Below are 18162 nucleotides of genomic sequence, written 5' to 3' on the forward strand. Positions count from 1 at the left end.
TCGCGCCCATTGGTCGGAGGGGTTCCGGTTCCTTGGCTGGCAATGGGGGTTTGTCTCGAGACAAAGGATGCAGGCGCTGCCCCACCCATGGGCTGCGTCAGGACTCCAGGTCCTCACAAAACGCAGTTGCCGAAAAGTAATCTCGCAGCACTGCAGGGCCTTCAGCCGCAAACATGCGTTGAATGGAACTTCCCAAATTGGGCTCAGGAAAGGAGTTGAGGACATATACATGGGGGTTAGCCAGGATCAAAGGGGAGATATTCAGACGCAGCTCCTTGAACCAAGGTCCGCATAAGGTCATGGGTCACCAAATTCAATGCAGCCCTCTGTCCATTTTGTGGTATGTCAGGTACTTGCGACACACACCCCATTCCTTTTACTCAGGTATCTTGACAGACAGGAGACAAGCCATGCACTCAGATTTCTGTTGCAAACCGCCTCTTTCTGTGAGGCTTGCATGATGCTTTTGGGGGGTCTTTGGCTAAGGGGTTGGGCAATTTCTAGTCTTTAAAAGCTGTTACACACCGTTGTTCTGGGTCCTTGCAAGGGGGGAAGTGGGGCTGTGATGCAACAGACAAATAAAGATCTCCCTTGCTTTCCTTCTACTGGTTCCTACCTCCACACATTTCCCCCTTGACCAGCTTACAGACTTAGGGGTCACTGAAAGCTCTCGATGCAGAGTTGGGTTGCAAAAGAATAACCCCAATTTGTTCTATAATAATGTGCAGCGCAGATGGGATCTCAGACTCCGCTGCCCAGTTTCCCCATAGCTCCAGCAAATGGAAGACACACAATGTTTTCAGGGATGCTATGTGATACAATACGATACCATAATCTTTATCATCAGAGCTGATGGGCTCCATTCAGCTTGTATGGACATGTATTTTTGAAGCTTGATTTTGGAAAGAGAAGAGCGACAGGTCTGTGGGATTTGCAAACCAACCTCATGCACCCTGACCTCAAAGTAAACTAAATGTTCACAGGGTGTTCCTCCTGGGGCCTCAGTCTCCATCGCCTAACACCGGCTTGTCAATGAGATTTAAAGACATTTCCTTTTCAGTCGCTGAGTGTCCATAGGCTGCAAGTTATAAAATGATACTGTTATATTGTATTATGTTAATTATTCACCTTTCACCTTAGGTTCCCAGGGTGATTTGCAACATTAAAATACAATAGAATGAGGGAATTGCAGAGTTGGAAAGAATCCTGAGGGTCCTCTATTCCGACACCCTCAAGACGTGCCCCCCATCCTATTTGAAACCATACCGGACCTTGCTTAGCTTTGCAAAACGGGCTAGCATTTTGTTTTGCTTTTAATTGCTGCACCTAAACCGGTTCCCAACACCTTGCAATTACAAAAATAAGGTGGATCCAGAAATATACACCTAGGTGTCAAAAGTGTCCCGGTTCCTTACTGCAGCATGAAGTCTTAATAATTCTCTCTTTCTCTTTTTAGGTAATAATACTTGAATTCTCACTTTCTCCTGAACGCACAGGCCTGCGAAGCTTTGGAAACAAGAACAGCCCTGGGCAGAAATGCTGTGAGGTGCCTCTGTTGCTAAGGCTAAAGGGTAGCCCTGAATTTATTGCCATACTCTTTTCTTCCCTAGCTGTGGCTGGTGGCGGCGGAAGTAGCTGCCCCTGTTGGATTTCTGCCTGCTGCAAAGTAGGCAAACATCCATCCACGCAATGAAAATGCACTCTTAGCATGATCAGAGTCACCCCGCCCTTTTCCAGCGCTTTGCACTCCACTTGGGGGGAACTAAGGAGAGCCGGCATCCCACCCCCGCCGTCTTTATTTCCTGCCTCAGTTTTGCCTTCTGGGAAATGGAGCCTTTCCCGGCTTTAATTTCCCTCCGCCGATCTCCAGCTCGCGCCTGCCCCTTTAACAGGTGGGCGGGGCAAGAGCAGAAGAACCTCCTGCGCGCATGCGCACGAGCGGGGTGTGTGTGTGTTTTCTCCCCGTCTCCATGGAGTCTACGCTTCCCGCCGCCGCCGCTGCCGTGTCCCTCAAACTCGGAATTACGTCACCGTGCGGGCAGCCAGGCCCCCCGCGCTCTTGCTGAGGGCGGAAGCAGCCGACGGACGTGGCCGGGCCTGCCCTCGGAGATCGCCTGAAGGACCCCGAGGCGTCGCGAGCCTCCGGCCCCTCGAATGATCCGCCACGGCCCTTAGCCGCCGCGCCTCCTCGTTGGCAGCGAGCCGGGGAAGAGCGGCGTTGGGAAGAGAGAGGGCTGGGAGCCGGGCTGGAGGGAGCAGTGGGGCCAGGCGCGGGCATGGGAAGCCCCTGGGGCTGAGAGGCGCGCTCCCCCTCCCCCTCTGCGCCTGGAGACCCCCGCTTCCTCTCCCCCCGCCCCCGGGCAGAAGGAGGTGCAAGACCCTCAGGCAGCGCCAAGGGCAGCCCTAGAGAGAGAGAGGTGAGGTCAGGTGAGGAGGGGGAGCCTGTGCTGCAGAGGCTGGGGGGCATTTGGGGTATTTGGGGGGGGCAGAGGGGCAGCTTCTCTGCTTAAGGTGGTGGGAGGCCCCGAGGCACCCAGGTTAGGCTTCCAGGGTGGGCGCTAGGGTGGGTGCAGGAGGGTCTTCCTAGGGTGCCATTGCTGCACCTGCAAAAGCACCCCCTCCCCCAATAAGATAGACTAACATAGCTCAGCCGGTAGAGCACGAGACTCTTTTTTATATATATAATAATTTTTATTAATTTTTAAACCTATTAATTGTCATACATACCACAAAACTTCACACCTTATACAATATTTTTGAACTTCCATCGTCACCTCTGATGATCCCCCATTTTTATCATTTCTTAAATTCATATTGCCTTTAATTATCTTAACTAACATCCTCCTCTTTATCCATTTATGCAATCATTCAAATTATTCACCTCGCAAAACTTCCTGCAAACCTACAGACGTAATCTGGCCATCACAATTACTTTTCAAATAGTCCGTAAATTTACAGCAGTCGTCTGCGAATCTCTGGTCCCGCCGGTTTCGAATTCTTCCTGTTAGTTTGTCTAATTCTGCACAGTCCATCAATTTCATCCTCCAGTCTTCTTTCGTCGGTAATTCTTCTTGCTTCCATTTTTGTGCCGATAATATTCTTGCTGCCGTCATTGCATGAGACTCTTAACTTGAGGGTCGGGGGTTCACGTACCACGCTGGGCAAAAAGATTCCTGCATCGCAGGGGGTTGGACTAGATGACCCTTGGGTCCCTTCCCACTCAGCAATTCTATGGTTCTATGACCAGGAAGTACAGCCCCCCCTGCAGTGTGGCATTCAGAGTGGGCATCCCCCAAACCGTGGACCTAAAGGGACAGCCGCTTAAGGAAGGGTCCTCAGATTGCCGTGACCTGATATGGCACTTGTGTGTGGATGAATGAACGAACAAATACTTGTGGTTTGAGCCTCTCCCTCTCGCACCCCCCACTCCCTCTCACCCCCCCTCAAAACTGCATCTCCAAACCATTGTTTGATAAGGAACGAAAGAGTCGCCTGCTGGATCAGGCCGATGGCCCAGCATCCAGATCCCAGCATCCTGTTCCCTTTGGGGAAAGCAGGGAGCAGGATCAGAGCAGGGGAGAGAGGCTCCTGTGGTTTCCAGCACAATTGGTGTTTGGAAGTGTTGCTTTTTCCAGCTGTGAAGGCAGAGCATAGCCATCCTGGCTTGTTCTTGTTGTTTAGTCGTTTAGTGGTGTCCGACTCTTCGTGACCCCCTGGACCAGAGCACGCCAGGCCCTCCTGCCTTCCACTGCCTCCCGCAGTTTGGTCAAACTCATGTTCTTAGCTTCAAGAACACTGTCCCACCATCTCGTCCTCTGTTGTCCCCTTCTCCTTGTGCCCTCCATCTTTCCCAACATCAGGTCTTTTCCAGGGAGTCTTCTCTTATGAGGTGGCTTCAGGATCTGTCCTTCCAGTGAGCACTCAGGGCTGATTTCCTTCAGAATGGAGAGGTTTTATCTTCTTGCAGTCCATGGGACTCTCAAGAGTCTCCTCCAGCACCAGAATTCAAAAGCATCCATTCTTTGGCTAGTAGCCATCAATAGCCCTCTCCTCCATGGAATTGCCTAATCCTCTTTTAGAGCCCTGCATGTGGGGGCCATTGCTGCCTCCTGGGGGAGCGAGTCCGATAGTTTGACTATGCACTGCGTGAAGACTTTAGTTTATCTGTTCTGAATCTTCCAACATGCGGTTTCCTGAAGGCTGATCCCTGGGGGGCCTTTGTTCTCCCTCTCCCCCAAAGCCACAGGTGGTGGTATTATGAGGGCCCAAAAAATGCCCAGGTTGTCATGAGTTGGAAACGTGGCCCATGCTCATAGGTTTATGGGGTTGTTGTTTTTTGGAGTTTGGGGGCAGGGAAGACCCAGCAATGGACTATAGGGGTCGATGGGGTGTTTCTCAGGTGCTTTGATGTCAACAGAATGGTGCCCTCAAAACGGTTGGTTTCTGGGAGCTCCCATAGTAAAGAACGGAAGCTCTTAAGTCTGGCATAGTGATGCCAAACTCTACAGGCGCTGAGGAAGCCACCAAGCCCACACTTGATATCATGTGTTTAAAAAGCATCATGATACCACTTTAAATAGCCATGGCTCCCCCCCAAAGAATTCTGGGAGCTGTAGTTCATTGAGGGTGGTAAAGGTAAAGGGACCCCTGACCATTAGGTCCAGTCGTGGCTGACTCTGGGGTTGTGGCGCTCATCTCGCTTTATTGGCTGAGGGAGCCGGCGTACAGCTTCTGGGTCATGTGGCCAGCATGACTGAGCTGCTTCTGGCGAACCAGAGCAGCACACGGAAACGCCGTTTACCTTCCCGCTGGAGCGGTACCTATTTATCTACTTGCACTGGCGTGCTTTCGAACTGCTAGGTGGGCAGGAGCAGGGACAGAGCAACGGGAGCTCACCCCGTCGCGGGGATTCGAACCGCCGACCTTCTGATCGGCAAGTCCTAGGCTCTGTGGTTTAACCCACAGCGCCACCCGCATCCCTAATTGAGGGTGTTAGGAGAACCCTATTCCTCTCACAATCAATCCGTCTCCTCAGGGAATTCTGGCATCCGTAACTCAGTGAGGAACAGGGGCTTCCTCACAACTCTCGGCACCGGTACAGCTCCCAAAATTCTTAGAGGGAAGCCATGTTTGCAGCTGTAATATAGTGATTTCAAAATGTGTGGGGTGAATGTGACCCAAGACCAAGACCTTAAGTTGGCATTGGCCAAGATAGTGTCCCCAAAACTATAATGTGATTCCAGAGAAATTGTGCCTCGCTGAATAATGCTTTTCTGTTCTTCCTCCCAAAGCCCCGGCCCAGTTCCCACCCCCCTTTCTCCTGTTACCACCCATGATGGCCCGCCCCCCATTTCTTGTCCTCCTCCTCTTCTTCCTCCTTTCCCTCTTATCCACGGCCTCTTCAGAGACCCACTACCAGCGGGGGGACCCAGTGATGCTTTACGTCAACAAAGTGGGGCCTTACCACAACCCCCAGGAGACCTACCATTACTACCAGCTCCCCGTGTGCTCCCCGGAGAATATCCGCCACAAAAGCCTTACCTTGGGGGAGGTGCTGGATGGAGACCGCATGGCCGAGTCGATGTACGAGATCCGCTTCCGGGAGAACGTTGACAAGAAGGTCCTCTGCGAAATGAAGCTCACACCTGAACAGGTAAGCCCAGCCAGAAAACCTTGGATTCCAAGGTCTGTTTCATGGAGCTGGTGTTTACCTCCTGGGTTCCTGGTTCTGCGGGACATACCTGAAGGAGCGTCTCCACCCCCATCGTTCTGCCCGGACGCTGAGGTCCAGCGCCGAGAGCCTTCTGGCGGTTCCCTCATTGCGAGAAGCAAAGCTACAGGGAACCAGGCAGAGGGCCTTCTCGGTAGTGGCACCCACCCTGTGGAACGCCCTCCCATCAGATGTCAAAGCGATAAACAGCTACCTGACATTCAGAAGGCAGCCCTGTTCAGGGAAGTTTTTAATGTGTGACATTTCAGTGTATTTTTGGTCTCTGTGGAAGCTGCCCAGAGTGGCTGGGGAAACCCAGCCAGATGGATGGGGTACAAATAATAAATTATATTATGATGATGATGATGATGATGATGATTATTATTATTATTATTATTATCCCTAATTTGGCTTTCATGTTTGACAGCTGATTCCTGTTATCGTTTTCAGAGTCTGGTATCTCAACACATGTTCCTCTTCTGGTCAGCTTGGGCTCCAGGATATTGGGGTGGGTGGGTGTGTCTTATTCCTTTTTTTCTTTAATAATTTTTTTATTAACCATTTCCACATAGCATATCAAAACATATCATGTTCATTATTCCCCCCTCCTTGTTTCCCTTTCCCCATCAAACCCCCCTCCCTCCAAGACTTCCCTCAGCTCCTCTCTCTGATTTCTCAGCGCATGTCACCCTCCTCTGCATATTATAAAATTATTTCAATCCTTATATTATCTATCTACCATGTTACTAAACACTAAACTTGTGTATGTTTATTCAAAACCTGCCAAGGAGTCCAATTCATTTTGTTGTCTTTTTAAGTACTTTGTAAAAAGCTCCCATTCTTCTTTAAAGTCACAGTTGTCCTTATCTCGCAGTTTGTATGTCAGTTTAGCCAATTCTGCATAGTTCATCAATTTCTCTTGCCACTGTTCCTTTGTCGGGATTTTGTGTGTGTGTCTTATTCCCGGCTCTGAACCTAACCTGGACGTTGTTGGGCTAGAACATCAGACGTGTTCAGCCAGCATCCTGTTTTTAGCCTGGCAACCAAGACGCCTATGGGAAGCCCCCAAAACAGCACTCTAAATTCAAGGCCATCCTGCTTCTGTCGTTGGAGATAGTAGACGTTGGTAGCCTTCTCCTTCACAAATTTGTCTAATCCTCATTTAAAGCTGTCCCGAGTTGGTTGCTGTCGCTACACCTCATGGGCAGCAAATTCCATAGGTTCGGAAACTTCAGCTAGTGCAGAATTCAGCGGCCAGGTTGCTCATCGGAGCAAGACAGTTTGAGCATATTATACTGATCCTTGTCCGACTGCACTGGCTACCGATGAGTTTCCGGGCCCAATTCAAAGTGCTGGTTTTGATCTATAAAGCCTTAAACGGCTCAGGACCAAAATACCTCAAGGACCGCCTCTTTCCATATGAACCTACCCGGACCCTGAGATCATCTTCTGAGGCCCTCCTTCGTGTGCCTCCTCCTCGAGAGGTCCGGAGGGTGGCAACACAAGAACGGGGCCTTCTCTGCAGTGGCTCCCCATCTGTGGAATGCTCTCCCCAGGGAAGTTCGCCTGGTGCCTTCATTATACACCTTGAGGTGCCAGGCAAAAACGTTCCTTTCTAACCAGGCCTTTGGTTGATCCGATTTACATCCTACGCCCTTTTAAAATGTGTTTTTTTTGGGGGGGTGTATTGGGTTGCTGTTTTATTTTTATTAGGTACTTTGTGGTTTTATATCTTGATTTTATTCTGTGAACCACCCTGAGACCCCCGGGCGTAGGGCAGTATATAAAATCAATAAATGAAATAAAAATAAAATAGTGTGCACTCTCAGATTAGAGGCAAATACTGAATCCCATGCATCCTGGATCAGTTTCCTTGCATCCCTTCCTTGGGCTTTTGAAATCTCGGGGAAGAAAGCCATCGGTAAGACCAAGCTCAGTCAGTAGAGCATGAGTCTCATTTAACCTCAGCGTCGTGGGTTCGAGACCCACGTTGGGAGAACGATTTCTGCATTGCAGGGGGTTGGATGACCTTTGGGGTCCCTTCCATTTCTACAGTTCTACGACTCAAGCACCGTTTGGGGTGTGTTGGTTTCTTTCCCTTCTTTTTTTATAATATTTTTTATTCATTTTCAAATACAAATTTATATAACCAATATCAGAATTTATCACATAATCTTCTTCTTTTTTATTTTTACTTCCCCCAGTTTCTCTGCCAATCTTCCGTTTTGTTTATTTATTCACACATTTTCTAATTTTAATATTGCCTTCGAAATATAACCTCCCCAATCTTATTCCCTTTTTTACAATATTCCTCATATTTTCACAGAACGTCTTGCAAACCTACAAGCGTTGTCTGTTCGTCACATATACTTTTCAGATAATCTGTAAATTTTCCCCAGTCCTCGGTGAACTTCTGGTCTCGCAAATATCGAATCTTCCCCGTTAGTTTATCCAGTTCTGCAAAGTCCGTCAATTTCAATCTCCATTCTTCAACCGCCGGTAATTCTTCCTGTTTCCATTTTTGGGCCATGAGTATTCTCGCCGCTGTTACTGCGTATTGGAAAAGTTTACAATCTTTTTTACACATTTCATTTCCTACAATTCCTAAAAGAAAAGCCTCCGGTTTCTTAACAAACGTATATTTCAACATCTTTTTCAGCTCATTATAAATCTTTCTTTCCCTTCTGTCCTGACGGTTCCCTTCCTCTCTGGCAGGTGGAACGTCTCCGGCAAGCCATTGAAGAGTTGTATTACTTTGAGTTTGTGGTGGACGACCTGCCTCTCCGTGGCTTTGTGGGGTACATGGAGGAAAGCGGCTTTCTGCCCCACACCCACAAGATCGGCCTCTGGACCCACCTGGACTTCCACCTGGAGTGGAACGGCGACCGCATCATCTACGCCAACGTCAGCGTCCGCAACGTCAAGCCCACCAGCCTGGACGACGTCCGCAGCGTCCTCCCCGTGGCCCACACCTACAGCGTCCGCTGGTCCGAGACGGCGCTGGAGCGGCGAGGCGACCGGCGAGGCAGCCGCAGCGGCGACGACGGCTTCTTCCCCCGCACCTTGGAGATCCACTGGCTCTCCATCATCAACTCCATGGTCCTGGTCTTCCTGCTGGTGGGCTTTGTCGTCGTCATCCTCATGCGGGTGCTCAAGAACGACCTGGCGCGCTACAACCTGGACGAAGAGGCCTCGACCTCGTCCTCGGGCGACGACTTCGACCAGGGCGACAACGGCTGGAAGATCATCCACACGGACGTCTTCCGCTTCCCTCCCTGCCGCAGCCTCCTCTGCGCCGTGCTGGGGGTGGGCAGCCAGTTCCTAGCCCTGGGCACGGGGATCATCGTCATGGCTCTCTTGGGCATGTTCAACGTCCACCGACACGGCGCCATCAACTCGGCCGCCATCCTGCTCTATGCCCTCACTTGCTGCATTTCCGGCTATGTCTCCAGCAACTTCTACCGCCAGATTGGAGGCGAGCGTTGGGTCTGGAACATCCTGCTCACCACCAGCCTTTTCTCCGGTGAGGCCCGGCAGTCTTTTCTTTTCTTTTCTTTTCTTTTCTTTTGAATACATTTTTATTAATTTTAACATACAACTTATAAGACATACCACACAAATTATTACAAATACACTTTTTTTGGACTTCCATCAGCACCTCCGATGATCTTCTGTCTTCACCTCTTTTTATGCATGACTTAATTTTATATTGTCTTTACCTCTCTTATCATCTCCCCTTTTCCATTTTTACAATATTTCCAACAATACTCCTCACAGAACTTCTTGCAAACCTACAAACGTCGTCTGATCATCACAAATACTTTTCATATAGTTCGTAAATTTACTCCAGTCTTCGGTAAATTTCTGGTCCCGCCGGTTTCGAATCCTTCCTGTTAATTTGTCTGATTCTGCATTGTCCATCAACTTCATCCTCCATTCTTCAATCATTGGCAATTCTTCTTGCTTCCATTTCTGGGCTAATAGTATTCTAGCTGCTGTTACTGCATATAAAAAAAAGCTTACATTCTTTTCTATTTATATCACTTCCCACCATTCCCATTAGAAATGCTTCTGGTTTCTTTGTAAATGTATATTTCAACATTTTCCCCCAAAAAACATTTCACCTTTTTACATTCCCAGAGGCCCGCCGGTGTTTTCAGTCCTTTTGCATCGGGGCAAACTTTGGGAGCGAGAGGAACCTGTCCTTGGATGAGAGAGCTCTTCGGCTGCCTCTCCTTTGCCCAGAGGATTGGGACCATCTGATCCCTCTGTAGATCTTCCTTCTATACATTTGGGTCTTGGTAGTCCCTGCTAGTGGCAGTCTTCATGAGTCTCCTCTATGTTCCCCACACCTGTCTTCTTCTTTCTTTCTTCTTTGGCGATCACTCGTAGCCGACTAAGATTGTCTTCCATAAACACGGTCTTAACAGTGAGACTGTAAATGACTGTGGAGGCCAATTCTGGATCCACACGTCCTTCCACAGTGGGGACACAGGTTTCTGGATGGGGGTTGATCATGGTGAAGGTTTGCCAATTGTGCCTTCCTCTTAGCACGTTTCTCCCTTGCATCCTGAGTTCGAGTGTATTCAAAGCCCAGGACACCTTTGGTCAAGGCTGTTCTCCAACTGGAGCGCTCGCAGGCCAGTGTTTCCCAGTTGTCAGTGTTTATACTGCCTTTTAAAAGATTTGCCTTGAGAGAGTCTCTAAACCTCTTTTGTTGACCACCAGCATTACACTTTCCATTTCTACGTTGGAAATAGAGTAGTTGCTTTGGAAGACGATAATCAGGCAATCGCACAACATGACCAGTCCAATTAAGTTGATGTTGAAGAATCATTGCTTCGACACTGGTGATCTTTGCTTCTTCCAGTACACTGGCATTAGTTCACCTGTCTTCCCAGATGATATGTAAAATTTTCCGGAGACACGGTTGATGGTATATTTTGAGAGTGGTGGTCTAGGGCAGTGGTGAGCAGAAGGTATATCGCTACCTGTTGATGGATCTCTGGTGGTTTTAAGCAGATCAGCAAGGATGTCTGATTCCCAGTTGTACAGCAACAAAATCTCCCCTCCCGTTACATTGCTGCAATGAAGAAAGTTTCCGGGAGGGTAACCTGGTGTGGATTTTTGTGGGTGGGAGGCCTGTGAACTCAGTTCAGTTCCTCTGCTGAGTAATCTTGTTGCCGCGTGTTCCGATTTGTTTGCACCTCATGAGGTCTAGGAACATGCTGCTCTTTGTAAAATGAGAGCTGATTTCTCAGGGGCCGTGTTAGATCTGTGAGCATTAAATGCCCATTTGCAGCTAGTAAACTCAGTCCTTTACAGCAGAATGCAGCAGAAGCAACTGTGGTTGGAATGGTAACATCAAAGGTTTTATTTATAAAGCAAATCACAAAACAATAAGACGACTCTCTCATCCTTCTTCTTCAACAGAGGTGCAGAGCAGAGAGGGAGGAGACGTTTAAATAGTTCCTGTACTCATACAGCAATTAAGTACAGTGGTACCTTGGGTTAAGAACTTAATTCATTATGGAGGTCCGTTCTTAACCTGAAACTGTTTTTAACCTGAAGCACCACTTTAGCTAATGGGGCCTCCTGCTGCCGCTGCACCGCCAGAGCACAATTTCTGTTCTCATCCTGAAGCAAAGTTCTTAACCCGAGGTACTATTTCTGGGTTAGTGGAGTCTGTAACCTGAAGCGTATGTAACCTGAAGCGTATGTAACCCGAGGTACCACTGTAATTAAAGGCAACCCGCAACTTTATGCAATGTGAGAATGAGCCATTACAATACAGTGGTACCTCGGGTTACAGACGCTTCAGGTTACAGACTCTGCTAACCCAGAAATAGTACATCGGGTTAAGAACTTTGCTTCAGGATGAGAACAGAAGAAGAAGAGTTTGGATTTGATATCCCGCTTTATCACTACCCGAAGGAGTCTCAAAGCGGCTAACAATCTCCTTTCCCTTCCTTCCCCACAACAAACACTCTGTGAGGTGAGTGGGGCTGAGAGACTTCAGAGAAGTGTGACTGGCCCAAAGTCACCCAGCAGCTGCATGTGGAGGAGCGGGGAAGCGAACCCGGTTCCCCAGATTACGAGACTACCGCTCTTAACCACTACACCACACTGGCTCTTGTGCACCGGCGGCGGCAGCAGGAGGCCCCATTAGCTAAAGTGGTGCTTCAGGTTAAGAACAGAAATCCGGAACGAATTAAGTACTTAACCCAAGGTACCACTGTACTAACAAGATCCCCACAAAGGAGCGTTGGAGGGGGTGGCAGCGGGTCCAATTTGCCTGAGACGGATACAACCCGCTATTTGTTGCTGACGCTGCTGTGTGTGCTTCTCTCTCCCTGCCTCTGCCCAGCTCCCTTTTTCCTGACGTGGAGTGTCGTCAACTCGGTGCACTGGGCCAACGGGTCAACGCAGGCACTGCCGGCTACCACCATCCTGCTGCTGCTGACCGTCTGGCTGCTGGTGGGCTTCCCTCTCACCGTCATCGGCGGCATCTTCGGCAAGAACCGGGCGGGGCCCTTTGACGCCCCCTGTCGCACCAAGAACATCGCCCGGGAAATCCCGCCCCAGCCTTGGTACAAGTCCACGCTGGTTCATATGACGATTGGGGGGTTCCTCCCCTTCAGGTAAGATTCGGCACAGAGCCTGGGTCTCTGACTGTCTTTCCTTCTCTATCCCTCCTGGGCTCTGAGCTGCCCACTATTTTATTTTATTTTATTTTATTTTATTTTATTTTATTTTATTTTATTTTATTATTTTATTTTATTTTATTTTATTTTATTTTATTTTATTTTATTATTTTATTTTATTTTATTTTATTTTATTTTATTTTATTTTTTTATTTTATTTTATTTTATTATTTTAGTTTATTTATTTTATTTTATTATTTTAGTTTATTTTAGTTTATTTTATTATTTTATTTTATTTTATTTTTAGATTTTCCATTATACAAATTAGTAAAAAAGAAAAATACGTAACAGAAAAGAAATACAGTCGTACCTCAGGTTACAGACGCTTCAGGTTACAGACGCTTCAGGTTACAGACTCCGCTAACCCAGAAATAGTACCTCGGGTTAAGAACTCTGCTTCAGGATGAGAACAGAAATCGTGCTCCGGCAACAGCAGGAGGCCCCATTAGCTAAAGTGGTGCTTCAGGTTAAGAACAGTTTCAGGTTAAGAACGGAACTCCAGAACGAATTAAGTTCTTAACCCGAGGTACCACTGTATTAAATTGTAATACATTAAATCATTATACAATATCCAAAAATGATACTGCTTTTGCTTTCTTTGTTTCCTTTCCCTTTTTCCTCTCTTCTTTTCTCTCTCTATCATTCTTTTTTCTTTTGCTTCGTTTCCTCGCTTCTTTTATTATTGTGTGCGGTAGGGCAGGGCGATGTCTGGTTTTCAACACCGTGATACATCACCAGCTAAACACGGCAATATGGCGATATATCACGATGTCTGAAATAAGGATGAGGGGTTATGCAGAGTGCGGTCCCCCTACTCGGGGTTAAGGAGCGGCTAACATGCCGGTGAAGGGACGCAGGTGGCGCTGTGGGTTAAACCACAGAGCCTAGGACTTGCCGATCAGAAGGTCGGTGGTTCGAATCCCCGCGACGGGGTGAGCTCCCGTTGCTCGGTCCCTGCTCCTGCCAACCTAGCAGTTCGAAAGCACACCAAAGTGCAAGTAGATAAATAGGTACCACTCCGGTGGGAAGGTAAACGGCGTTTCCATGCGCTGCTCTGGTTCGCCAGAAGCGGCTTAGTCATGCTGGCCACATGACCTGGAAGCTGTACGCCGGCTCCCTCGGCCAATAAAGCGAGATGAGCGCCGCAACCCCAGAGTTGGTCACGACTGGACCTAATGGTCAGGGGTCCCTTTACCTTTACCTTTAACATGCCGGTGAAGGTGATGCTTCGTTGTTGAAGGACCCTGCGTGAGAGGCAGGGAAGGGAAGATCTCCCAGGTTGGGAGAAGAAACGGATGCTCCCAGGTGAGAACTAGGAAAGTTCACCTTTCTTCTGTGTGGGACAAGTTAGGATCTACCTGGGAAGGAGGACTTTATACTTCCCCCCTCTTTCCCCCCCTCTTTATTTTTTGTTTTCGATTTGATTGGTTTCCTCTTTTCTTGCAGATAAATAAATGAATAAAAGTGAAAAGTCAACTAGGAGGTGACCTGATAAAGGTTTGCAAAAGAGAGAGCGCTTAGAGAACGCTTTCTTATAACGCCGAAGCCCGTGGGGATTCCACGGAGCTAAACTTTGGAAGCCGCCCACAGTTGCTGGTGCAACTCTATTTTTTTTGGCTTTTAAATTTACAGTCGTACCTTGGAAGTCGAACGGAATCCGTTCCGGAAGTCCATTCGACTTCCAAAACGTTTGGAAGCCAAACCGCAGCTTCTGATTGGCTGCAGGAAGCTGCTGCAGCCAATCAGAAGCCGCGGAAGCCCCATCAGACTTCGGGTTCCAAAAGAGCAACAGTCACTTCCGGGTTTGCGGCATTTGGGAGCCAAAACGTCCCGAGTTCCAGGGCGTTTGGGGTCCAAGGCACGAGTGTGTTTATTTGGTTTTTCAGATTAAAATTTTGCAGTCCTATAAAAACAAGATTCCAAGGAATCTCCTGAACTTCCATCCTCCCCTTTGTGGGTCCTCTTACTAATAATTTCCTCCTGTATCTTTTCTTCGTTCTGCCCCGGACACTGAGGCCCAGTGCTGAGGGCCTTCTGGCGGTTCCCTCGCTGCGAGAAGCCAAGTCACAGGGAACCAGGCAGAGGGCCTTCTCGGTAGTGGCAGCTGCCCTGTGGAACGCCCTCCCACCAGATATCAAAGAGAAAAACAACTACCAGACTTCTAGAAGACATCTGAAGGCAGCCCTGTTTAGGGAAGCTTTTAATGTTTAATAGGTTATTGTATTTTAGTGTTCTGTTGGAAGCCGCACAGAGTAGCTGGGGAAACCCAGCCAGATGGGCGGGGTATAAATAATAAATTATTATTATTATGACCCAAATCTTTGACATCTCCATTGTGTCCAGAATTAGGCGTTCAGCTCAGACGGGTGAGGTACAAATATGCCTATTATTATCTTTATTATTATTATTTATTTTCAGCGCCATTTCTGTGGAGCTCTACTACATCTTTGCCACGGTGTGGGGCCGGGAGCAGTACACCCTATACGGAATCCTCTTCTTCGTCTTCGCCATCCTTCTCAGCGTCGGCGCCTGTATCTCCATCGCCCTCACCTACTTCCAGCTCTCGGGCGAGGACTACCGCTGGTGGTGGCGCTCGGTGCTCAGCGCAGGCTCCACCGGCCTCTTCATCTTCCTCTACTCCGTCTTCTACTACTCCCGCCGCTCCAACATGTCGGGCGCGGTGCAGACGGTGGAGTTCTTCGGCTACTCCCTCCTGACCGGCTACGTCTTCTTCCTCATGCTGGGCACCATCTCCTTCTTCGCCTCCCTCAAGTTCATCCGCTACATTTACGTCAACCTCAAGATGGACTGAGCGCCCGCCCCCTCCCTGCGCTCTCGTTGGCCGGCGCCAAGCTCTGCTTCCCCATTGGCTAGGACAGGCGCCGCTCAAAGGCTGGGCCTCCCGGTTGGCTGGGGGATCGGCCCGAGCTCGGGGAAACCGGGCTTTTAAACGATCCGTCTCTCTCGTCAGCTGGGATCGGTTTCCGAGAGCTCCCCAGCTCACCGCAGTGGCAGTTGCTTGATCACCGGGAAGCAGCAGGAAACAGGATCCATTAAGCCCTCCTTTCCTGTTGGTCAGGGCCGCTAGCCCATCAGCGAACCTGTAATCTGGCCAATTAGTGGGCACTGCAACAAATTTCCTCTTTCTTTCTTTTATTAAAAAAAAAAAATTGGTCGAAACTGCAGTTTGTGCGCTTTGGGGTGGGAATTATGGTTTGTTACTCCCTTTAAACGGGTTGAAATGTGACCAATCAGGTGAGCTCTCTTCCTATTGGCTGGGCGGCCTGGTCAGCCAGCCAACGCCGAGCTCGGTTAGCCAATCGCGCTCCTTCCCTTCCAAAAGGAAGTCGGGCTCTTGGCGGCTGACCATCCGGGAAACGGGGAAGATTGTTCTGCCTCAGTTCGCTTCCTCCAGAGCTTTTATGCAATCGGGTGACAGGTCCCAGCCAATCGTATTCAAAATAAAAATGGCCCCTACGAGGACCGGCAGGGCCGGACCGGCAGATGGAAATTGCCCCAGAGACCGGCACCACCTTGTCCCTCGGGGTTTCCCCCTCTATGGGATTCTTAATGCGGGAGGGAATTGGCGGGCGAAGGATTGGATAATGGTTTCCTCTGACCAGAGACCTTCCTGGGGGGCTAGGTTAAAATGGATCTCTCCATGTTGGAGGGGGACAGAGCCTTGGCGGGCCTTTGCCTGCAGCTTTTTAAGGATCCCCCTATTTGCACGTTGTAGGATAGGCTGCACCAGTGTTTGGGAATCCCCTGTGTTGTTGGACTACAACTCCCATCGTCCACTGCCAGCTTCGCCAGCGGTCACGGATGATGGGAGTTGTAGTCCAACATCTTCCGGCTTGGGGAACACTGGTTGACCCCTTCAGAAGGGGATCCAGCCTCTTCAGTGGATTTGTTTCACCAGCCGCCGCCACCTCGTGGACAAGGTAGTTCCCCTCCAGTCAGAGGCCTCCCTGCATTGCCAATACCTTTGCTCTCTCTCCCTCTCCTACATTGCCTCCTTTGTTATTCCCAAGGTGCCTGGGGCTGTTATAGTCTGGGTGGGGGAAGAAGCTGTCTCTTCGCCTCTGCCACAGTCAAGAAAATGCCTATAATTATATATGGAAATTATATATATGAGGAGTTATGTATATTTAGCAAGGATCAAAGCTAGGGTTTTGTTTTGTTTTTTTAATTTGATTTTTGTTTCGTTCCAGCAGTTTCTTTTTACAGATCTTGAAATTAAACTTTATTAATTAAAAAGAAAAACAAAAAAACCTGGCTGCAAGACTCTCTGGCTGTCTCTTTATTTCTTTCGTGCATTTATACCCCAACTTTTCTTTCAAGGAGCGTTTCCACCTCCATCGTTCAACCCGGACGCTGAGCTCCAGCTCCAAGGGCCTTCTGGCGGTTCCTTCATTGCGAGAAGTGAGGTTACAGGGAACCAGGCAAAGGGCCTTTTCGGTGGTGGCGCCCACCCTGTGGAACACTCTCCCACCAGATGTCAAGGAAATAAACAACTATCTGACTTTTAGAAGACATCTAAAGTCAGCCCTGTTTAGGGAAGTTTTTAATGTTTGATGTTTTATCGTCTTTTTAATGTCCTGTTGGGAGCTGCCCAGAGTGGCTGGGGAAACCCAGCCAGATTGGGGGCGGGTATTAATAATAGATTATTACTATTATTATTATAAGGAGCTCAAAGTGGTGTACATGGTTCTCCCTGTTCTCATTTTAATCTCAACAACCCTGTGAGGTAGGCGCAGCTGAGAGGCAGTAACTGATACCCAAGGTCACCCAGTTAGCTTCATGGCTGAGTTGGGATTTGAACCCTAGTCTCCCAGCGAGAGCTGGACCATAAATAAGGCTGATCGCCGAAGAATGGATGCTTTTGAATTCTGGTGCTGGAGGAGACTCTTGAGAGTCCCATGGACTGCAAGAAGATCAAACCTCTCCATTCTGAGGGAAATCAGCCCTGAGTGCTCACTGGAAGGACAGATCCTGAAGCTGAGACTCCAATACTTTGGCCACCTCATGAGAAGAGAAGACTCCCTGGAAAAGACCCTGATTTTGGGAAAGATGGAGGGCACAAGGAGAAGGGGACAACAGAGGATGAGACGGTTGGACAGTGTTCTCGAAGCTACGAACATGAATTTGACCAAACTGCAGGAGGCAGTGGAAGACAGGAGTCCATGGGGTCATGAAGAGTCAGACACGACTAAACAACCACAACTCCCAGGTCTGCCACTCTAACCACTGCACACCACTTCCTCTTCACTTCCTTTTCAAACAGTGACTCCTTTAGCTTTCTTATATTCTTGCATTGATTGAAGTATAAACGCTGGAAGGTGCCACCGTTTTCTTTCTGCAAGCTAGATTTCATTGCCCAGCCTCCTGAGGGTGTTCCTTGTTGCAGCCATTTGATCGCACAGGTGTATCGATCTAGGATGTGCATATACCTGCAGCAGAGTTACCTTCTGAATGGGCTTGAGTTTCGCCCAGCAAAATCCTGCCATCCAGCGATGGATATCTTCCTCACCTTTATAGTTGCTAATTCCAGCCCATGGTTCATTTTTTACCCCAAGATATTTCTCTACCTCTGCTGGCGGCTCTGTAGGCTTTCAGAAGGAGGGAGATTCAGGTAGGTAGCCGTGTTGGTGTGATGCAGTCGAAATAAATAAATTGAAAATTGAAAAAACTGTCCACCTTAGAGATCAAAATCCCGAAATATGCAGATGTAATTAGGATGGTTATAAT

The 18162-nt window shown here is 48.7% G+C and overlaps 1 protein-coding gene across 5 annotated transcripts; it reads left to right on the plus strand.

Annotated features, from left to right (window-relative positions):
* The first annotated feature begins 55 nt into the window (after positions 1-55).
* On the plus strand, positions 56-16696 carry TM9SF1 (transmembrane 9 superfamily member 1). 5 transcript variants are annotated; one of them, XM_083580956.1, is made up of 5 exons: positions 56-349; positions 5292-5653; positions 8426-9233; positions 12078-12351; positions 14833-16696. In XM_083580956.1, the coding sequence occupies exons 1-5, from the start codon at positions 343-345 to the stop codon at positions 15224-15226; spliced, it is 1845 nt and encodes a 614-aa protein (XP_083437082.1). In that variant the 5' UTR covers positions 56-342; the 3' UTR covers positions 15227-16696. The 5 variants fall into 5 exon arrangements, with proteins under 5 accessions (XP_083437082.1, XP_083437083.1, XP_083437085.1 ...); XM_083580957.1 differs by having other exon boundaries at positions 56-340; XM_083580959.1 differs by lacking the exon at positions 56-349 and adding an exon at positions 1457-2417.
* The last annotated feature ends 1466 nt before the right edge of the window (positions 16697-18162 follow it).

Source organism: Podarcis filfolensis (genome assembly GCF_964270895.1).
Source record: "Podarcis filfolensis genome assembly, chromosome: 13".
Classification (NCBI taxonomy): domain Eukaryota; kingdom Metazoa; phylum Chordata; class Lepidosauria; order Squamata; family Lacertidae; genus Podarcis; species Podarcis filfolensis.

Coding starts and splice junctions, on each gene's coding strand:
- TM9SF1 (XM_083580956.1), top strand. Junction 9,234..12,077: donor CACCACCAGCCTTTTCTCCG/GTGAGGCCCGGC, acceptor GCCTCTGCCCAG/CTCCCTTTTTCCTGACGTGG. Junction 12,352..14,832: donor GGGGGGTTCCTCCCCTTCAG/GTAAGATTCGGC, acceptor ATTTATTTTCAG/CGCCATTTCTGTGGAGCTCT.